Source organism: Amblyomma maculatum, chromosome 8 (genome assembly GCF_055883805.1).
Source record: "Amblyomma maculatum isolate TAMU_Amacu chromosome 8, ASM5588380v1, whole genome shotgun sequence".
Taxonomy (NCBI): Eukaryota; Metazoa; Arthropoda; class Arachnida; order Ixodida; family Ixodidae; genus Amblyomma; species Amblyomma maculatum.
The window spans coordinates 112,185,850-112,208,845 of record NC_139351.1 but is presented as its reverse complement, the minus strand read 5'-3'; the positions used below and the strand labels follow the sequence as shown (position 1 = coordinate 112,208,845).

The following is a 22,996-nucleotide window of genomic DNA, read 5'->3' as shown; positions in this document are numbered from 1 at the left end:
ATACAGACAACAAACATAATGTATGCTATCTTACACTTTTAAGGCTTGTTTTCTCAAAGGTTTGTTTTGAGCATATCACCTTGCTCATGGAAAGCATAGCACCGCAATGAATGCACGGATTTGAATGCTGTTTGTTTTGTTGTAATTGCTGATATGTGCTTTGTATGGAGACAGTCTCAGATTTACTATTTAGGCTCACAGTCTTCTTTATTAACGAGTAATCAAGATGTCATCATCATCATCAGCCTGACTATACCCATTGCAGGGCGAAGGCCTCTCCCATATTTCTCCACTTAACCCGGTTCTGTGCTAGCTGCATCCACTTGACCCCCGCGAACTTCTTAACCTCATCCGCCCACCTATCTTTCTGCCGCCCCCTGCTACGCTTTCCTTCTCTTGGAATCCAGTTTGTTACCCTAAGCGACCACCGGTTATCCTCTCTTCGCACTACATGTCCTGCCCATGCCCATTTCTTCTTCTTAATTTCCACTAGAATGTCGGTAACTTGAGTTATTTCTCTGACCCACTCTGCACGCTTCCTATCTCTTAATGTTACCCCTACCATTTTTTGTTCCATAGCCCTCTGGGTTGTCCTCAACTTAAGTAGAACTCTCTTGGTTAGCCTCCACGTTTCAGCCCCATAGGTGAGTACAGGTGATATGCAACTGTTGTATACTTTCCTCTTGAGTGGTACCGGTAAGCTGCTAGTCATAATCTGCGAGTGCTTGCCAAATGCGCTCCATCCCAATCTTATTCTTCTTGTTATTTCCTTTTCATGGTCCGGATCTGCGGTTACTACCTGTCCTAAGTAGACATAATCGCCTACTGCTTCGAGCACTTCGCCACCTAATGTGAACTGCTGTTCCTTCCCGAGGCTGTTAAACATTACCTTAGTCTTCTGCATATTGATTTTCAAGCCTACCTTTCTACTTTTCCTGTCTAGGTCATAAATCATTATTTGCAGTTCATCCCCCGAGTTGCTTAGCAAGGCAATGTGATCAGCAAATCGCTGATTACTGAAGTATTCTCCATCTACCCTTATCCCTAATCAAGATGTAATGCATTACAAACATTTGTAGTTAAGAAGGTGCGCACTGCGCCTCAAAAAAAAAAAAATAGCAGGGGAATTAAAAAAGGAAATTCAGAATGTCTTGATTTGAACCACATTTCGTATTAAATACTAAAACCATTCACACACACCTAGCCAATTTTGTAGTCGTGCCAGGATTTCCACGGGCAAGCAATATGTGAACAACATGTAAATCTGGAGCTACTGTACGTTAATATCGATAATTTTCCATCAACATTTCGAACGTTGGGTCAGAGCAGGCCACGGCATAGAGTAGATAGCTACACGCTGGCAGATGACACTAATGATTAGTAACCTCAACACTTTTCGCGTGCGATGTACGCTACTGTATATTATCTATAATTTTTGCGATATATTATATAGCGGAAAAAATCTTCACGCTGCTGCCGTCTCTTCTTTGGTGAGCCGGTCATACTTCTGCTGGAGTTCCCATTTTTCATCCGCAGGCAAGAAGCAGGCAGATATGGCCGACCGGTTCTGTAGGCAAAACGAAGAAATGAAAAATATAAAATTCGAAGAGAAGAGGAAGCGAGGCTCGTGGTGGGAGGGGGCCGATCGGCGTTGGGCACGGCCATAGGTTCCTTACCATTCATACCCGGTCATAGACGCCAGTATAAAGGGATACCGACCGTCGCGTTGAGAGCCACGATGGAAGAAAGAAAAGTGCTCGTTAGCGCACCCACGCTGCCTTGAGAGCGCGGCCACTTTAGGGTGCTCTGAGTGGCAGTGGCATTTAGTGGCATCTAGGCTTGAGGCACCCTAGTGGCCGCTAAAGTTGCAGCTCGAGTTCAGGAGGCTGAAATTTCGCAACACTTCTAAGCAATGAAAACGTAGTATAAAAATAAAAATATACATATTTGCTCGCTTCCGCTGAAGCATCCGGGTATACTATGCCCATATTGCAGGCTACATTTAAGGTTAATCGCGATAGTTGCTGTGAAATTCACCATTTTTCCCGACACGTGTATTTCGTATGCTTCTGCAGCCGAGCTAAAGTGAGCTAGAAGTGAGCTCACTTTATGAGCTTTAGGGCTACGGCGCTGTATTGCAGTCGCCGGTGACGCCACGTCGTGTATGTTACACTGCGACAGGGAAGGAGTGCCGGCGAGCCCACTATCTTAATTTCTGACTCACTTAGGAGCGTTTTTCAAAAGTTTCGGCCCACAAAATTACCTGTCGAGCCGCGTCGTCGGACGCCTGGAGCTGCAGAACTACGCCGTGGCGAGGAGGAGAGGTCGGATAACCATTAAATGGATTTGGAGCTGCAGACCTACAACCGTAGCAATACCCTACTGTATACGATCCGAGGGCCGATCCCGCGTGCAGGACACACTTCACAAATTCTATACAGGCTGACACGATCGAGTGTGTCATGAAGTATGCGGAAGGAAAAAGAAAATAATTAGGAGTGAGCGTCATGCGGTAATTTTGAAGCTTCATGTCGGTCAGTCGACTCGGGTGCACCCGGAAAAGGAAAAAACCAAGAGTAATCTGAGCTTCGAGGGAGTCGTTTGCGGTCGCGGCTCAAATGACGAAACGGTCACTCCTGAGCTACCGTGCTCCTGAGCCTTATTTCCTCTCTGCTTGATTCCCAACTCCTCAGAATGAGGCCAAGTGCGCCAAGCTTGCAGACGCAGTTCAGTGATGTAATGTTACTGCCGATTGCGCCCTCATCTTTGGTTCGTTCCAGGAAATTCGCCAACCCACAGCTTCTGCAGCCCTTCCTGCATGAATGTACTAATTAAGCTCCACTGTATTGCCATAGTATGTGCACGTAAAATAAATCGCTCCTATCACACTGCTAGGGGCATATACCTAACGCCCGCGGGGATTATAGTACTCTGCGGCGCAGTAGACGATACGTTGCAACATTGTTTTTGAAAACCTCGGAACAAACCAGCGAAACCAGAAAAATAAAAAAAGGTTGTGGGTCGTTCTCCGATCTTCTTTCGTTTTTTCATGCGGCGTGGGGGTCAAAAGAGACACCTCGTACTTACACACTGCAGCAGATCTTCGTGGGTGAGCCCCAAGCTGATCCCCAGATCGTACTCGTCCTTCAGAGTGGTGTGCGTCATCACTGGGTCGTCGACGCTAAGTGAGAAGCTCGCCTTGTCGCGCTGCAACCTGCGGTCACCAAGGGCCTGACGTCACGCTTAGAACTCTGTATGTACATAGAAAATTGAGCGCTATGCAGCCAGATACAGCTGAAAAAATTAGGCAGTGGCTTAGCCCTGGTTAAGCCTGGATATAGATGCGAAAAGCTTCAGTTATGCTTGGCTTGACGGCACGATTATGCTTCGTAGCTTAGCTGGTATTGCATACATTGTTTATCTATAGGCTTAGACTTGGTTACTCAATGGCTAATGTTTACGAGTTTAGCTTTGGCTCTATCATTTGTTTCACTGTTGTGGAGCCAACTCCCAAGCAAGTACTTTTGGATCGGACGAATTTAGTTTTTCAGCTTTTCTGTGTAGTCTAGCAGCAGACGCGCTCTCCTCCTCTTCCTTGTCGAGTGCGCACGCCTATTCTTTGGCAAGCGCATTACATAGCCACCTTGCGCATGCGTAGTAGCGCGCAGCGCATCTGTGGTAAACACGAGGCTGCAACGAAAGGTCAAACGATGGGCGAGGAGGCGAAGTGCGCAGTTAGCGACAGCGAGGAGGCAACGCACATGCCCAGTAGCGCGCGGCTGCGCCGAAAAGTCAGGCAACGGAGTCGGCGGCGGCGACGGCGGCGAGGAGGAGCGACCACCTGCTAGGCGCGTGTCGTCACTCGGTTTCGCGCATGCGCATAACTCACCAGTTCGGCTCACGCGAAGCTCGGCTCTGACTCACGTAGTGAAGCGCTTTAAAATAAAGAGAGAAACGCGCCTCTAAGGAGGCCTGCCTCCAGCTACCGTTGTCGATCTGTTTGGTTGGCTTGACGACATAGGCCTCCTCCCCGTTAGCAATCTCGGTTCTGCTAGATCAGCTAGGAGGTCCACGCCGAATGCCTTCGATTGCTGTGCTCAATTTGTTGGCCCAGTAACATGCAGTGGCCTGCGGCGCCTTAACAGAAAACTTCAATAAGCCGTTACTTTTAATTGACTTTGTCTTTGCATAAAAGCATGGGGTTTCTTACTCTTACCTAGAGGGAAAGCTGTGCTGCCGTCTATGGGAGTTTACATGGAGTTTGCAGACGTCCAGTTCAGCCACCATGGGCGCTCAAAGCATCATGGGCTGGAGAGCTACCGAGTGCAGAACTACAAATTTTGGCCAAAACTAATGCAAAGATAAACGTTGTTCTACCGTAAATAATGTCCTAGCATTGAATATTGTGACTATAAATTGCAAAAAGAGAGAGAAACAGCATGTAAGTGTGATATTTATCCAATATAAGCGATGGCTCTTTCTCCTATTGGCTTAGTTTTGAGCAGCACAAATACCAATATTTCGCACTTAATAGGCAAAATTTGAAATAAAAAAAACGTTACCAAAGTATTTATGGTTGTGCAATCACTGAAGGAAGTTTTTAGATGCATTTCGGGAAACAAAAACCATTTATTGGCGACGTCTGCTTTTGCGCCTTCGCTACTATGGCTTTCGCGGTCTATGTACGCACCTTCAGATGATGATGATGATGACGAAAAAGAAACATCGCAGTAACGCCACTCCACGTACCCGAGAAAAACCGACTGTCCCGCAACAAGTGGCACACCGGCCCATGATGCTTAGCGCGCCCATGGTGCAGCGCCCTCAGCTTTCCCTCTAGTTAGTGTGAGGAACTCTATGCATGAAAGTAACGAATTGCTCGAACGAAGTTAAGGATGCGTACAGATTCAAACATTGCGGCCTAGATTTTAATGGAGCGTACGTAGCCAACTGGAACCCCGCAGATAATCTGCTGGACCGTTGGAAAAAATCAGCGGTCCCTTCTATTTTGTTCATTTAGGCGAGTAAATCCGTGCCCATTCACCCGCCCAGCATAAAGTAAAACCATTATAAGGATGTACCCAATTAAACACACCAGTAGCTCAGAAAAGCGTTTGTGCCATTATCATCATCATCAGCCTGACAACCGGACAGATGCATCTTCATGCCTCCCTTATTAACACTTCCTTGCGTGCTTGCTGTAGCCACTTGGTCACCGTGACCTTGAAACTTACAAGCGCGCATTAAGTCTCCTTACGAGTGGTAATGCGAAAGCATTTCCCTATATTTCCGTTATGAGCTGGTTCTGCTTTTCGCTGTTTTTTCGACGTCCACAACTTTAATTCCACTTTACTTCACTTTTTAACAGTGTTTTTCTTTATTTAGTATACTCATCTCTAAATTTTAGATGATATTATATTCTTACTTATTTTTATTTCATTCTTTTTATTTCGTTTAATTTGTTCTCTTATTTTGCCTTCATTGTAATTCTTTCAATATTTTTATTATTAGTATTTTTTTTACGTACTGCCGCTGTTGTCCTTTGCCTCAAAGCCCTCCATTTTCCTCTCCACACCTCACTGCCTAATCCTCAATTCAAAATTTCTGTCCTTTTCGTCTTCCTCCACGCTTCTGCCTCACAGGTGAGTAACGGTACGGTAAATATGTATAATTTGCTCTTGGGATATACTGGTAGGCTGCTGTTTATAAATGTATTGTTACGGACGGAGGAGGAAGAAGAAGGCAGTGGCGCAGGGAGGAGCGCGCGCGCGCTAGGCCCGCACACAGATTCATTAAACGTCATCTCACGACCATCGAGCATCTTCTCTCTGTCCTCTGTTCTCCTGTTGTCATCGCTTGCCGCCACGTATAAGTATAGTGCCTGTCAGATGCCCTTCATCTCATCGTTTGTTCTCCAAGCAATTTCACTCTCGTCAGCCCTCCCTGCGCCCAGTCCACTGCCCGCATATGAAGATGAAGCCTTCCCAACGCTTCGCCAGCTATCGCTGACTATTTATTGTTCGCTTAGGAGACTTTTCAATGTTACATTTTGTCTGTAATAAATGTCGGACCCATCGTTCTGCTTTGCCTGTCTAGGATATTGATCGTGCTTTGGAATCAGTCTTCGCACTGAGCTAGTCAGCGCTATGGAGTTGGATGCCAGCATGCGCAAGGCGGCGACTCGTGGCGCAATGCGGAAACGTTCCGGCTGACACGGAGGCCGAAAGAGCACGGAGGCCTCGGTGGCCGCCTTGGGAGTAAGTCATTTACCTTTCCACTCAACAGATGCCGCCAAAGTAGCGGTGGCTTCCAGCCGTTCCATGGCGCTGGCTGTTCCGGACACGATCGCGAGGCGCCAAGGAGCGCGATCGAGAACACTTATTTTGAAAACAATCTCAAGGGCCTAGTTTAAGTAGTGTAAAAAGAGAGGGGGAGGGAGCCAGCATGGAAATTTTCTCTTGAAGAACCGTACTGACTTCTACATTCCTTTTTTTATGAATAAAGCCCCAGAAACCTTGACCAGTCGTTTAAGCTAGTGATAAAGCTAAGTTCAGAAATAACAGGGCTAGTGCGAAATGCTCATGCCAGTCGGAGTGTTAAGTAACTTTAGGAGGGCAGTGGTGTGAAGTACGCATGCGCCACGCATGGTTACGGGCGTCGGGCGCGACAGACGATTGCGGGAAGTGGGCGACGGGGAGAGCAGCGTGCTGCATTGCAATCTTCTCTCAGTGGCGTCACTAGCGGGGTGAAAATTACGACCAATCGGCGAGGCGGGCCGCATTTTTTTAGAGCGAGCGCTTGATTACGCCAGGTTTCGCCAAGGTCATTGGGTTGAACAATTTGACCTTGAAGTTCGGCTTAAAAGTAAGTAGGCCGTTCAACATATTGCGTTGATCAATTGCCCCAACGACCTGGAACTTTGACATTGTCCTTTGATATTTGACATGGAAGCTTAACCACAAGCGTAGCCAAACCAAACAGACCTCTCGCTCTATATCTAGGTTTATAAAAGTTAAACCTCCATAAATTGTCTTCCTTTCTTCCTCACTCAGTTTCGTGTTACAACTCCGCATGAGCGGGAAGCGTGGTCTTAATAGCTGTCACTGTACTAAAACACTGTACGTGCTACCAAGCCCAGCCATCCCCGCCAAGAGTTCCACGTAACTTGGGTTTTAGTGAAAGTACCTGATCACAGGGTGCTCGGTGGCTCTGCGGTCGACTGCGCCGGTGAGTATGCTGCTGGAAAGACAGCACTCGAAGTGCACTTTGGCAGCCAGCGCCTGTTCGTAGGCCTGACCTCCGTGCAGGACAGCCCGGTAGCCGTGGCCGATGCGTTCTGCTCGCAGCTCGTGTACGGCGCGCAGAACGGTGGCTGGAGGGCCGGCCTCACCCGCATGCACCGTGCGGTGCACACCGCACTCGGCAGCACGCTGCGTCAATCGAATGATATGCAAAGTGAAAGGGGGTGTTTCTGTCCTTTAACAGGGATAATAGCCCTCTCCAAGTTGCACAAAGAACCACACAAGAGCACAGCCAGTCTAGGCCTTCCACAAGCGAGCTCGAGCAGCGCAGCGGCACTTTGTCGTCTTTATCCTCGTCTTCGTAGTATTCTCGCCTACTTCCTCCTTGTCTTCGTATATCCTCGTGTAGTTCACTACAATTTCCCCCGGGGCGAGGTGGAGCCATCCTGGCGACCTATGGTGAGGGCAAGAGGAGCGGATCGTAGTACGTTTTAAGGCGGCTCACGTGCACAGTTTCGCGGCCGCGATGACGCATGTCCGAAGAGGTAGTGAGTGGCTCCACGATGTAATTCACAGGCGAGGTTTGACGGATAATGCGGTAGGGGCCGTGATACTCGGTTCGAAATTTTGATGACAGTCCCGGTGGGGTGCCGGGAACCCAAAGCCAAACAAGGGATCCTGCAGGAAAAACGTGTGGCGTCTCATCTTTGTCGTGGTGATGCTTTTGGCGGCCTTGAGATTCCGATGTAAAACACCGGGCCAACTGGCGACATTCCTCCGCATGTTTGGCAACGTCTGAAAGGAGAGTACACTCGGAGGAGTCAGGACGATATGGTAAAATAGTGTCCATCGTAGACGACGCCTCACGCCCATAAAGGAGGAAAAAAGGGCTAAATCCAGTAGTTGACTGCGTGGCGGTGTTGTAAGCGTATGTCACGAAAGGAAGAACAGCGTCCCAGTTCGTCTGATCGGCGGCAACGTACATCGTCAGCATATTTCCGAGAGTACGATTGAAGCGCTCAGTCAGCCCGTTAGTTTGAGGGTGGTAGGCCGTTGTGGTCCGATGTATGACGCGACATTCGGCCAGTAGAGCTTCAACGACGTTGGATAGGAAGACGCGTCCTCGGTCACTTAGCAGCTCTCGCGGTGCGCCGTGGCGAAGAACAAAATGATGGAGTAAGAACAGGGCAACTTCACGGGCAGTAGCGGCGGGTAAAGCGGCGGTCTCGGCATACCGGGTGAGGTGGTCGATGCCGACGATAATCCACCGGTTCCCAGAAACCGTGCAGGGAAGTGGCCCGTAAAGGTCAACGCCAATGCGGTCAAAAGGCCGGGCCGGGCATGGAAGTGGTTGTAAGGGGCCAGAAGCACGAGGTGTGGATGACTTCCGGCGCTGACAGGCGATGCAGGAGCGGACGTATTTGTGAATATAACCGTACATGCCGCGCCAATAGTAGCGTTGAGAGATTCTTTGAAACGTCTTGACGACACCAGGATGGGCACACTGAGGGTGGGCATGGAAAGAGGCGCAAATTTCATGTCGTAAATGGCGAGGAATGACGAGAAGCCATCGTCGACCATCAGTCATATAATTGCGGCGGTAGAGAAGACCATCTCGTAGGGCAAAGTGTGGTGCTTGACGGCGTAAAGCCCGAGAAGGTGCAGCAGCGTTAGAAGTGGACACGACGTCGATAAGAGAGGCGAGCCACGGGTCTTTGCGCTGCTCCGCAGGCATGTCAGCGATGGTTAGAGAGGAGAGGACGGGATCAGCCGCCGTAGAGCAAGCAGGTTCGTTGGAGAGGGGAGAACGAGACAGTGCGTCGGCGTCCATGTGTTTACGGCCAGAGCGATATATAACGCGGATGTCAAATTCCTGTAGGCGGAGAGCCCATCGTGCGAGGCGGCCGGACGGGTCTTTAAGAGAGGACAGCCAACATAACGCGTGGTGGTCCGTGACGACGTCAAACTGGCGACCATAAAGGTAGGGTCGGAATTTCGTCAATGCCCACACAATTGCCAAACACTCCTTTTCCGTAACTGAGTAGTTGCATTCGGCTTTAGAGAGTTCACGACTCGCGTACGCGACGACGTATTCGTGAAAACCGTTTTTCCGTTGTGCCAAGACAGCTCCGAGGCCAACGCCACTCGCATCAGTATGGACCTCGGTGGGTGCTGTCGGGTCGTAGTGGCGAAGGATTGGTGGCGAAGTCAAAAGACGGCGCAATGCGTTGAACGCTTCGTCGCACTCGACCGACCACGCAGTTAAGTCATTGTTTCCTCCGAGTAGTTTCGTCAGGGGTGCAATTATTGAAGCAAAATTCTGCACGAAGCGCCGAAAATAGGAGCATAGACCTATGAAGCTTCGAAGTTGCTTGAGCGAAACCGGCTTAGGAAACTCCGCCACTGCGCGCAGCTTGGCCGGATCAGGGCGAACACCTTCCTTAGAGACGATGTGCCCCAAAATAGTCAAATCCCTGGCACCGAAGTGGCACTTCTTGAGATTCAGTTGCAGGCCGGCGTCAGTAAGGCAAACCAAAACTTGCCGCAAGTGCTCTAGGTGCGTAGCGAAGTCGGTGGAAAAGACAACAATGTCGTCCAAGTAGCAGAGGCAGATGTGCCACTTGAACTTCCGCAAGATGTTATCCATCATCCTTTCGAATGTGGCGGGCGCATTGCACAGACCGAAGGGCATCACATTAAATTCATAGAGGCCATCCGGCGTCACAAATGCGGTCTTCTCTCTGTCACAGGCGGCCATTGGTACTTGCCAGTAACCTGAACGTAAATCAAGAGATGAAAAGTACTCGGCACCTTGGAGGCAATCAAGAGCGTCGTCTATACGCGGAAGGGGGTAATTGTCCTTGTGGGTAATCTTGTTGAGGCGCCGGTAGTCGATACAAAAGCGAAACGAGCCATCTTTCTTTTTCACTAGCACCACTGGTGAAGACCAGGGGCTTTGTGATGGACGGATTACACCACGTTGTAGCATGTCCTCAACTTGCTCATTGATCACGCGACGCTCTGCCGCTGACACACGATAGGGGCGCTGTCGAAAAGGCGAGTTAGAGCCGGTCTGAATGTGATGCGCGACTGTGGAAGTACGGCCGAGAGGTGTGTGGGCGGCGTCGAAGGCGAAGCGAAATGTCTGTAAAAGGGCCACAAGCTGAGTCCGGTAGGTGGAAGGAAGAGCGTCATCGATGGCGGTTCGGAAGAAGTCGTCTGGCAACGAATCAGGCGTCGGATCGGACTGCAGAGCATCAATGTAGTTGCTGCGGTAGGTCTCGGAGGCGTCCAGGTCAGAGAGAAGGTGGGCTGGTTGAATAGAACCCGGAGATTCTCCACGTAGCAGAGTAATCGGGTGCGGAGACGGATTGTAGATGAGTAGCTTCGTGAAGCCACCGTGAACATCGAGAACAGCAGATGGCAGTGGCAGGTGCTTGCGGTGGATGAAGGATGCAGACGGCGTAAATAAAACACTAACGTCTGACACAGCAGGACACAAAAGAGGCACAAGGGCACAAGCCTCTGGTGCTACGTCGACATCTTCAGCGATGGTGAGCTTTTGAGGACACACTGAACGGTTGTCGTCGGGCAGTGCGTCGCACAGTGCAGAAAATTCTACTTCAGCTCGGGCGCAATCGATCACGGCGTTATGTTTAGACAAGAAGTCCCATCCGAGGATCACGTCGTGGGAACAAGATGACAAAACAACGAACTCGACACTGTACAAAATACCTTCAATGACGACACGCGCTGTACATGCTGCTAAAGGTGCAATTCTCTCTTCACTGACAGTGCGGAGTGACAAACCGTTAAATGACGTCGTAACTTTTCGTAATCGTCGGCAGAGTTGCTCATGAATCACTGACACTGCAGCACCCGTATCAACCAGCGCATATACGGACAGACCATCGATAGAAATCATTATAACGTTCGTGGGAGAAATATGAGGCCTTGAGCTTTTCGCAGAGTACGCAGTTCTTGCCTCAGGAACCGCGGAGCTTAGTTTCCCTCATCAGCAGGGGGTGGTCGCCGGCGCATTGGTGACAGTGACCTGCGACGTGGAGAAGGAGAACGATTGGTCGTGTACGAACGCTGTTCGGCGGCGTATGCAGGAGAAGACGGAGTAGAACGAAGCAGCGGTGGGGAGTACTCCGATGACGCAGGCTCGGGACGCGCAGCCATGCGGCGACGGAACCGACGGGCCACGTGTCCAGGGCAACCACAGTAGTAACAAATTGGGCGATTGTCAGAAGTACGCCACGGGTTGTAATAGCGCGGAGTCGCAGGATGAAGCGGAGCCGTTTGAGGAAGCGGTGCATGGCGTAGGACAGGCTGCACGGCTGGTAACGGCTCAGGCGGAGGCCGCGCAGCCACTGCCGCGTAGGTCAAAGGGGCTGGGACAGACGGTTGGCTATATTGTAGTGGTGCTCCGACGTATGTCAAAGGAGCGACGGCAGGAGCTTCAGGAAGCGTAGGAAGTGCTTCTGCGACTTGTTCGCGGATGACTTGCTGCAACTTTGGCGCCAAAGAAGAGGAAGCGTCAGGACGACGGGGAACGAGGGACAGTTGACGGGCAACTTCTTCTCGAATGAACTGCTTGATTTGTTGCAGCAAGGGGGACTGTTCTGCGTCAGCTGTTAAAGCTGCAAGAGGCTCCTGGTGTGAGAGCGAAGAACGATTGATTTGACGGCGCTTGCGTAATTCCTCAAAATTTTGGCATGCATTGATGACGTCGACCACGGTTGCTGGGTTTCTGGCCAGAAGCATCTGGCACGCGTCATCGTCGATTCCTTGTAAAATATGACTAATCTTGGCCTGTTCTGTCATTGAAGCGTCCACGCGCTTGCACAGATCTACAACATCTTCAATATAACTCGTAAAATTTTCGCCGGGTAGCTGTGCACGGCGGCGCAAGCGTTGCTCAGCGCGCAGCTTGCGCACTGCAGGCCTACCGAAGATATCGGAAAAAGTAGTCTTGAAAGCAGACCACGAGGAGATATCGGCCTCGTGGTTGCGGAACCACAGGTTGGCAACGTCCGTCAGGTAGAATATCACGTTATTTAATTTGAGACCGTCGTCCCATTTGTTGTGCGTACTGACCCGCTCATATAATGACAGCCAATCTTCCACGTCATGGTCGCCGGTTCCGCTGAAGATAGGAAGATCACGCTGGCGCAAAGCTCCAGCGCAAAAGACGGCGGATGAGTGGCCGGTTGGACTGGGGGTGGTAGCGTCGGTCATTGCTTGTGTCGGGAGTGTGCGGCTTCGAAGCTCCAGGACGGCAGGAAATCCGGACCTCCACCAAGTGAAAGGGGGTGTTTCTGTCCTTTAACAGGGATAATAGCCCTCTCCAAGTTGCACAAAGAACCACACAAGAGCACAGCCAGTCTAGGCCTTCCACAAGCGAGCTCGAGCAGCGCAGCGGCACTTTGTCGTCTTTATCCTCGTCTTCGTAGTATTCTCGCCTACTTCCTCCTTGTCTTCGTATATCCTCGTGTAGTTCACTACAAAAGTAATAAGGACAAAGATAAAATAGAAGGAGGCGAAAAGAAAGAATTGTATTCAACCAAGAGAGAATATATAAAGGTTTTTGCATTAACGGACGCAAGGCATGAGAGTTGGAGGCACAAGAAAAGGATTTGGGCAGCCCGATCATGATCGAAAACTTCGACCACTACCGGAAGCATGTGCTGACACAAAGCCAATACGGAAGGGTGGACGCGTGTTCCTGGTTCTGATTGCGCACCGATGCGAGAAACAGATGCAAGGTCATTTTAATTGGCTGTGTGATGACGTCATTTGATGCGGAATATACGATTACGAAACATAACAGGAGAGGTTCTGGCAAAGAGCTCGCGCGACTTCTCCATGGATGCTGCGAACCTCAAGAACACCGCAGCCGGATCCAGGCGACACTATGTTGTCGCGGGCATTTTGAAGAGGAGGGTCCCAGGAGGCGAGCTAGATGGGCAGCGGGAGCGGGAAAGGGTAGTCAGGGGACTGGAAGGCTGTGTGGCATTGTGTCAGGCAATGTTATATATATTTATGGAGATATGAACCGGTACGATTGAAGTATATCAGGTGTATGAAGAGGAAGGAGCAGGTGTGCGATACAGAATAAGAAGCGAAGCAGCAGCAGCAGCAGATAAAGAAGCCAGCGTCGCCTGCTGCGCGCCGCTAGACACGTTCATGAGTCATGACCATATAAAACGTACGCCGACCAAGCTACGGAAGTGCGTAATAAAGCTTTCGCTTTAAAAAAATGAGGTATGACAAGTGAATATTTCATATATGTTACTCTACGGTAGTATGACGCGACTGACATATACGGAACATGTGCTATGAGAAACCGCACCGGAAAATTCCGCGTCCATTTCGTTCGCGTGCTATTCTTGAGAATGTGCTGATATCGTACCAGAATACACCAGAACACTGGACTAGTTGGTGTGCCATAATTAAGTAGCAATATTCAGCAATGCTGAATCTGATTTCTTGTACAGCGTGCTGTCAGCGCTTGTCCATTTTTTGTTCCTCTGTGTCTTTCTGGTACACCCTTCCTTAATCATTGTACAGCCCGCGGTAATTTTTGCATTTCGATTACATTACGGCCTCGTGCACGGAAGATCGTATGGCTTCACATCCCTATTCCTGCTACCGCAAAAGAGAAGAAAAAAAGGAAATTCAGCAATCTGTTAAGCTCACTGCGGCTTCAGATAAACTGCAACTGCATGGATGTGGCATCTAATAGAAAGCTCAAGTAAATCCTGGCGCCCGTGCTTGCTGTGTTGGAGGCGGTTGGCTAGGACGATGTAATGGTCGCAGTCATCCACATGTAGTTTGGATCCATTTACGCCACACGTTGGTTGACTCTGGATTGTTAGCGGTATCGTGCCCCTCCATTATTCTTTTACCCTCCTCTCCCCATTTCAATCTCTATTCCTTCCATCACTGCGTGGTTAAGGCAGTTACTACGCATTATAAGGTTAGACAGTGACTAAGCATTTCTTTAGGGCCCCTTCTCCTTTCCAAGGATACGCTGAAGTGAAGCTCGAGTTCCGCGCTTTTCTCCGCAAAGCTGTGCGTAACAGATTTCTCGCGCCAGCATGTTATTTGCGCTTGCTCCTAAATTTCTACGTGGACTTCCACGTCTGAGGGTAACGGGATCCTGCCAGTGCAGTACTACAACTACAACGCACATCGAATTGTCAATGCACCTCAAATGCGGCATTGCGAACAGTACCAAACAGAGCAGTAATTAACGATTTCCCGGTTTCACTTCTTGAGCTAAACCAACGTGAGATGAGGACGGAAGCGCGGAAGCCAACGAGCATATGCGCACACCTGAAACGTCTGAACGATGATCGGGTCGGTGACCTCTTCGCCATACTCGCCCGTAGGCGATGGCGCGTCCGAACCGTTTCGCCTGAGCGCCACTGCACCGCAGACGTCGATGCCGACCACGCCTCGGCCGCTGTACTCCCGACACAGCTCCAGGACCTCCGGAGACCACTCTGAGAGGAGGCACGGAATAAATTCGCTCCAGTGTCCCGAAAAAAATCCTTCATCATCATCATCAGCAGCAGCAGCCTGACTATACCCACAGCAAGGCGAAGACCTCTCCCATATTTCTTCCCTTAACCAGGTTCTGTGCTAGCTGCATCCACTTGACCTCTGCGAACTTCTTGACCTCATCCGCCCAACTAACTTTCTGCCGCCCCTGCTACGCTTTCCTTCCCTTGGAATCCAGTCTGTTACCCTAAGCGACCATCGGTCATCCTCCCTTCGCACTACATGTCCTGCCCATGCCCATTTCTTCTTCTTAATTTCCACTAGTATGTCGGTAACTTGAGTTATTTCTCTGACCCGAAAGTGTCACGAAAGAAAATTAGGGAACTGAAATATGTGGCTCTCGACAAATATTTATTTCGGTTGTCTCCATTACTCCTACCACGTGCCAGCCAAAGGTATACCCTATCCGAGCACACTTTCTTAATCATCAATGTATTCCTGTGCTTCAACACCCTTCGACTATGTTTTCTTCGGCATCCACCAATCTGCAGCACTAAGCATTTGTTCTGCGCTTTGCATCTGTGCTTTAGTGTTAGCGCACTTCAGAAATAATGACAAGCAGGATTTAATTCAACACAGACGCGTTTGGCATTTGTGATATGAAAAGCAACAAAAACAGATGAGCTCTCGAACGACGTCAATATCAACGGAGGTTAGTTTTTAACGAGTAATGGCTTCAACGAGCAGAAAGCTTCGATGATATTCAAAAGAAAGACAGCCCTGTGGGTTTTATTTCCTATTCTCAACTACTGAACAGACCAGGTTTCGACACAGGCCGCGGCGCCCACGTTTCCTTGTCCAGACTTACTCCAACCAATATATATATATTAGTTCAAGACTGGAGCAATTTTTCGCCATCGACACACTGGAACTCATGACGTTAAGGTGTAAGCGGACTCCGAGGCTACCCACCGAAAGCGGATTACGATGCAGCCGATAGCCTCAGAGATCGACGCGAAAAGAAATCTACCTCGAAAGCAATATTGTCTGCATGCGAATACGGCCGACTGTGGAGACACTTGTGTCTCAGTTTCTGTACCTTTTCAGCGTAAAAAAAAAACAAACAAAAAAAAAACAAACAAAGCTTTTGCAGTGAGCATAGAGCGTTCGCTTGCACCTGCAAATTTATCGTCACAGGCCAGCTTCAATTCGCTCCCATTGTTTCTTTAAACTCCGATGTGAAATGACTTGATTTCATAATGTACTTTGCAGGGTGCAGTTCTAGGTTAGTCGTCAAAACGTCATCATCATCATCATCATCAGCCAAATGCGTCCGCTGCAATACCAAGGCCTCTCCCATATACCTTTCCCGTGGCAGAGAATAACTCACGTAGTGCAAATAGCCGCACATATAAAAACGAACACAGGACAGATACAGTAGACGAATCAAAGTGTTTGGAGACCTTGCGTTGTCTATTGCCCGCACAAAACGCTATTGTAAATACGAAGTCAGTCAAGAGAAGGTATTTCAAGGAACGCATAGCCAACGCTACCAACCGGGTGTTCCTCGCAGGCACGTAAGGATGAGCCTGAGCTTGATGCCGGTCTCCGCCTCAGCGCGGAGCAGACCTTGTAGAGCAGCGTCCACCACATCTCTGGCGGTGGCCGCAGTAGCCGGCGAACCTTTCAGTGGCAGCACGGTGGTGGACGTGGCCAGCAGTTGCGGCGGCAGCCGCATCTCGCTGTACAGCACACCTTCCGAGGCTTGGTCCAGGCCGGCTTCGTACCCGATGCGCTCCAGGGCATCCCGGTCGCCCCTGCAATTCGTATACCTTAACTTCACACTAGTACATGCTGAAAACGTCTATCTTTCACACTAAATGGAGATTTCATGAGACTGGAAATAGCCGTAAATAAATGTCGCTATCCCGGCCACATTCACAGGTTACGCCGCGGTAGCTCAGTGGATACGGCACTCGACTGCTGAACCGATGAGAACTCGGAATTGAATCCCGTCCGCGGCGGCCACTTTGCCGTTGTCAGATGGGCAGGGGGATTGACACCCGGAGGTGCCGTGCCCCAGAGTCGCACATAACTCATCAGCCCATCATCATCCATTCAACGCGGCTCATCAAAATGCAGGCCTGCGTGAATTGGTAAGCGTTTTTTGAATTGCAGGCCGCGAACGCCACCTTTGTGTCGCAGAAAGAACAATAGCAACTTCAGAGCCGCGAATGTGCATGACAAAGCAGACTCGCGTGTCGCGGCGTTGTCTCGTTGCCCAAGTTTACGGCTCAGCCGATAGTGTTTTTTGAGTGATAAGGTACCGATGCTTGCGACCCACACACAAAACAGGCTTGTATCTCTGTTGGCCGCGATTTCAGCAGTGCCGGTTCATGCTCATGACGTTATTGACCGATTGATTTCAAAGAACTGCTGTTCAAGCTCGGATGAAGACGGCAGCCAGAATTGTGTGGTCCTATCTTAGAGTTAGGCTAGTGTGGTTGTATCCCGTCTCGCGTGCTAACGTGAGAAGTAAGGTACTCTTGCCATCGGGTGGCAAACCCCGCCGAACTGTATTCGAGTGACACCTTACGAATCACTTCTGGTCTTGAGACCAAGCCGCATTGGCCAATTGAACAAGTCACCGGTCACTGTGCCGGTCTTGTGACTACATGTTTGCTGAGTCAGGGGGCGTTCCAAAGCATTGAGCGCGCTTCGGCATGCAATGGTAGTAGTCTTACCTTTTCTCATGACAGTAAACCATACTATAACAGCGCAGATACCTGGTGCGACGTCAAGTACTGCTACTCCTTGTCCTGCTGAGTCGGCGAAGAACAACAGGTGAGCCTAAGTAACAGGGCACGGTGTTGGACCCGTACTATTCAATTATATATGGGAATGCAAGTTCAGGCTACAAAGTCCAGCTGCGCTTGCCCATGTTACTTACAGGATAGTCCTGAGGAAGTTGGGAACTTCCTTGAGATAACTGTCCAGGTTGCTGCACTCTTTAGGCCTCGTTTTTTCCCGGACGTCTTCGACGCTTGTGTAACCCAGATCCAGACCTTTCGCCCTGCGTGAACGTGTTGGCTGCCTCACCGGTCGGTAAGTCCACCAACTTACTTATTCACTAAATCAATCAATCAATCAATCAATCAATCAATCAATCAATCAATCAATCAATCAATCAATCAATCAATCAATCAATCAATCAATCAATCAATCAATCAATCAATCAATCAATCAATCTGCCGTAATGAAAAATGTTTTCCTTTTACGGAGATGTTACTTTAAGCCATTCAAGTTTTTGTGGAATCGGGCATTTCCCGATGTTAGCATCAGCCGCATTGGAGAAGTTATTACAGCGCTCGACTCCTGTGCCCAAGGATCCGGGATCGAATCTTGGCCGCGGTGGTCGCTTTTCGATGAATATGCTCGTTAGAGAACCCAAGGTGGTCAAAACTTCCAGAGCCCTCCACTGCGGCGTCTCTCATAGTCTGAGTCGCTTTGGGACGTTAAACCTCATAAACCATAAACCATTCCCTACGCTCGCACAGTAGTCACATTTTACAGGAACGGAGCTAAATACAGTTTTAATTCACTTCGTAGCTAGACCTGGTTCTATTCAACACAAACATTTGCAAACCCCTCCTTAATACGCATGTACAACTATTGTGTGCGGCTTAATTTACTTCGGATCATCCTCGAAATGTTCGTTTCAGCTTACGTCTTGGAAGCAAGATGCTGGACTGGTGCTTCGGTATTATCCTCACCTACTGTCTCAGACTAACTAAGGTCTACTTTAACGTGGCTGTCGATTTTAGTTGTAAAAGTTGTAAAAAGACAATGTGAAAACTGAAACTAAACGGTAATTTATGGAGACGGAACTTTGCCTCTGCCTCCCCCACCCCCGCGTACTCCGTACGAAGACGAATCTTGCAAAATGACAATCCTCAGATCAAAAGGCGTTAACTATTCTCGAGTTATATGCTCAGTTGTAACATCTTTCAGGCCCAGAAAACTGTGAAACTAAACGGTAATTTATGGAGACTAGGAACTTTGCCCCTGCCTCCCCCACCCCCGCGTACTCCGTACGAAGACGAATCTTGCAAAATGACAATCCTCAGAACAAAAGGCGTTAACTATTCTCGACTTATATGCTCAGTTGTAACATCTTTCAGGCCCAGCTTTTCCAGGCATCTACAACTGTACCTGTCTGTAGGTCGCAGACGGCAGACATAGCTCAACTTTGTTTGAACTTATGTAATTTGTGAGAGAAAACTAAAGACTGCGACGAGATGGGCCCCGCCGGGGTGGTGCAGTGGTAAGACGCCCGACTACTGTGCCGGAGATCTCAGGTTCGAACCCGACCACGGCGGCTGCGTTTCTATGGAGGCGAAACGAAGTGGCGTTCGTGTGCTGTGCGATGTCAGTACACGTTAAAGATCCCCAGGTGGTGAAATTACTCCATAGTCCTTCACTACGGCTCCCCTTTCTCTTTTTCCACTTTCACTCCCACCTTCCTCCCTTCCCTTACGGCGCGGTTCAGGTGTCCACAGAACAAGTGTGACATACTGCGCTTTTCCCTTCTTGTGAACCAATAATAATAATAATAATAATAATAATTTTATTATTATTATTATTATTATTATTATTATTATTATTATTATTATTATTATTATTATTATTATTATTATTATTATTATTATTATTATTATTATTATTATTATTATTATTGCGACGAGATTGGGAGAGAAGGTGTCGATACTGATTGGCTCACTCTTTATATGCGCTGTAGAACTCGACTTATGGAATGCGTCCTGCGCTAGCATGGGCTAATCAGTGGAGTGCTGCAAACGTTTGAAATTCTCTCGAAAGTTATATGTTCAGTGCCATGCAAAGCACGATGGCAGCCGCGAAAACTAGACGCATTTGTTCAGATATCCTGTGTTTGTCTTTGTGACAGGCCCCATAACGAGGTTGCGTTTTTAAGAAACCACAATCGTAAGGGGCATTCACCTCACTTTATACGCGTGCTGCATGCGTGTGCATCAGTTAACATTTATCCTTGTTGCCACGCTTTATCGAGAAGAGAGGGGCACTGTACGCGTTATATAATCGCGCGTCCTCGCCTATCCTGCGTGTACTCAACTGGGCCAGCTCCCAGATGGTTGCATGGCGGATGTAGGTGTCCAGATGGCTGTGCAGCTGTATCTGAAATGATAAAAGGGAACATTATCAGCACAAAATAACAACGCGATGCAGAGTGGCATATGTTCCGGCTTGAAGTAGACGAAAGCGCGTGACGAAAGCAGATCTAATCTGAAAATTGGACGAGTCGGTAAGAATTTACCTGAATGCAATGCGAGATGAACCGGAACATGCGACGGAAAGCGAGACGGGGGCAGAAGAGGCTGTACTCATAAACTGATATACTTTTATTGAAGAATATTCTATATTTGTGTTTCTATTAAATGTTTACCGATTGTTATTTTAAACCCTGTAAGTGATACGTCAATATGTGCATACCTGTGCATGCAGGTCGATTGTACAACAAGGCGGACATTATATATACGCAACTGAGCTGAATGAATAAACGATTAATTAACTAAAAACCTAGCTATCATTTTACTGTAGATTATAAAAGACAGTAATGCGTTTGAAGGCGTTTGAACAAAAAATCCGAATCCGGTTTCCGAAATTTATTTATCGGCAATGCAGTTCTAATCATCTGACGTCAAAAATACGCATTGTTTTATCTCGTAAAGTTGGCTTCTGACAATGCACATTCTTAAAATAGCGTCGCTCGCGTTTCTAGTATAGCAAATCTGTGTATTTTATGCCGCAGTAAACATATATCGACGACAACTACTCCAAGCATCCCCCCCCCCACATACACACTCACACTTTTCGTTTGTTTTTCTGTGCCTTATCGAAAAAACTTCATCTACCGCTGTAAGAGACAGTAATGCGTTTGAAGGCCGTCAACAAAAAAACCCGAATCCGGTTTTCAAAATTTATTTATCGGCAATGCAGTTCTAATCATCTAACGTCAAAAATACACGTGTTGTTTTATCTCGTAAAGTTGGCTTCTCGCAATGCACATTCTTAAAATAGCGTCGCTCGCGTTTCTAGTATAGCAAACCTGTGTATTTCATGCCGCAGTAAACATGATTTCGACGACAATACTACTCCAAGCATCCCCCCCCCCCCCCCCCCCATACCAACACACACACTCACACTTTTCGTTTGTTTTCCTGTGCCTTATCGAGAAAACTTCATCGACCGCTATAAGGTAAAATGAAAAGTGGCTCGACGCCCCACGCTCTAGAAATTGTCCTTCAATCAATCTCCTTTTTTAATTTTTTTTTTAGATTGGCTTACAGGAACGGAAAGGTGCAGTATCTGTCACACTTGCTCTGTGGACACCTGAACCGCGCCCTAAGGGAAGGGATGAAGGTGGGAGTGAAAGTGGAAAGAGAGAAAGGGAAGCCGTAGTGTGGAGAGCTACGGAGTAATTTCGACCACCTGGGGATCTTTAACGTGCGCTCACATCGCACAGCACACGGACACCACTTCGTTTCGCCTCCATCGAAACGCAGACGCCGTGGTCGGGTTCGAACCCGGGAACTCCGCTCAGTAGTCAGGGCGTCTCACAACTGCACCACCCTGGCGGGGCTCCTTTTTTTCCCCCAGAGAGACATTTGGAGACTTACTGCCAATCCCGCATATAGTGCTATCCACTTATTCACAGCAGTTTAGTTGAATCGATGTGTCGAAGATCGGTATGTCAGAAAAGATAAGTCATCAGAGAAGACATTAGGAAAGAATGCTGGAGAAGGCGCATACCTTGTACCGTGGAAGCGACATCCTTCGCCATCGAATGCGGGAGCCGACTGTGTGTCGCCTGATCGCAGCTGCTGCGTTTGTCGGGCTGGGACAAAGCTGCAATGATAAGTGACAGTCAGAATCTCTTTGTTCGTTTGGTTCAGTTTGTTCGCTCGTTCATCTAAACATCATCGGGTCATGCCTTCGCCCGCTGTGAGTTAGGTTGCAGAGTGTTTCGTGTGCTGATTCAGGCTTCCAGGAACACTTGCACATAGAATGAAAAAAGAAAAGAAAGGAACGCAGAAATGGGGAGAGTCTGCAGACATGTAATATCGTTCATTATTTCCGGGTGTTAATCTAGCTTTTAGATGTTCTTTCCTTGTGTGTGGTCGTCACCAGGTATTCAGGACAGCGGTATATAGTTCGTGTTCCGATAAATACGTCGGCGGAGCGAACGCCCTCGGAAAGAATAGCCCTGCGTGGAAGAAACGTCCCAGGAACGAAGTCTTTATTCGTGAAGTAGGAAAATGTGACCCCAAATGGATTCATTCAAAATTAAACAAACTGAAAGCTCTTGCCTACCTGATGTCCGCCTTATGAGTGGTGAATAGCTTTTAATTTCGATCTACATTTTCTTTGGTAGCTTGAATATTGTTTTCATTTTGTCTTCGCCGTTCTTCTTCTTTTTTTTTTTTTTCAATTCCACGTAGGTACGTAGGTAATTGTGCTAAAAGGCGCAGATTGCATTTCTTCGTGGCGTGCTGCAATACTGTATGCTACAGGGCTTTCACCTGTCAGATTCTAGATGTCTAAACATCAAACTGATGAGGGGCGTTCATAAGAAAAATAATTATGGCAGTATATAAACAATGACAGAAGACAATTGTCTGCATGGAAGAGACATTTGGGCTCTTTCTCTGCTTCAACGGCATCACTATAGTCGAAGTGTTTTGTAATGCGATGCTCCATCACATGACCTGCGCTCCGCTGTCATGGTGTGATCTGGTACTCCAACTGCGACCTTGTCGACAGCACCCTCGTTTTTTTTTTTTTTTTTTTGCTTTTTTTTTGTTGGTGTCGTTGTTTTGCGAGGTAAAGGGTGGCACTGGGCCACCGGCTTAGGTGGGCTGGACGCTGCGAACAGCCCTCTAGAGTGACCATGATCAATGACCATGGTGGTTGTGGCCGGACCTGCCTTCGTTAGCACAGCATCTCCATCACCATCGGAAATTTGGTGGGAATTCTGCACCGTCGTCATTGAAAGAGCTGACGCCCTTCACCTGAAAATCTGCGAGGGCACTCTAATTGCGCCTTCTGCCATGGGTGGTACCCTTCCACCTCCGATTACCCCTAAAAAAAGAAAAATTCCACCAGCCAATTGAACGTTTAACAATCAGTAATGTTACCCATGCGAT

At 48.5% G+C, this 22,996-nt stretch overlaps 1 protein-coding gene across 1 annotated transcript; it reads right to left on the bottom strand.

The window, feature by feature from the left end:
- Positions 1-1,192: 1,192 nt before the first annotated feature.
- Positions 1,193-21,623, bottom strand: LOC146182215 (adenosine deaminase-like). The gene is made up of 8 exons (XM_084575913.1): positions 21,603-21,623; positions 19,906-19,967; positions 17,704-17,826; positions 16,311-16,570; positions 14,586-14,755; positions 7,186-7,430; positions 3,088-3,214; positions 1,193-1,567 (listed from the first exon to the last, which is right to left on the bottom strand). Exons 1-8 carry the CDS (start codon positions 21,621-21,623, stop codon positions 1,466-1,468), a joined length of 1,110 nt encoding a protein of 369 aa, XP_084432039.1. The 3' UTR covers positions 1,193-1,465.
- Between the last annotated feature and the right edge of the window lie 1,373 nt (positions 21,624-22,996).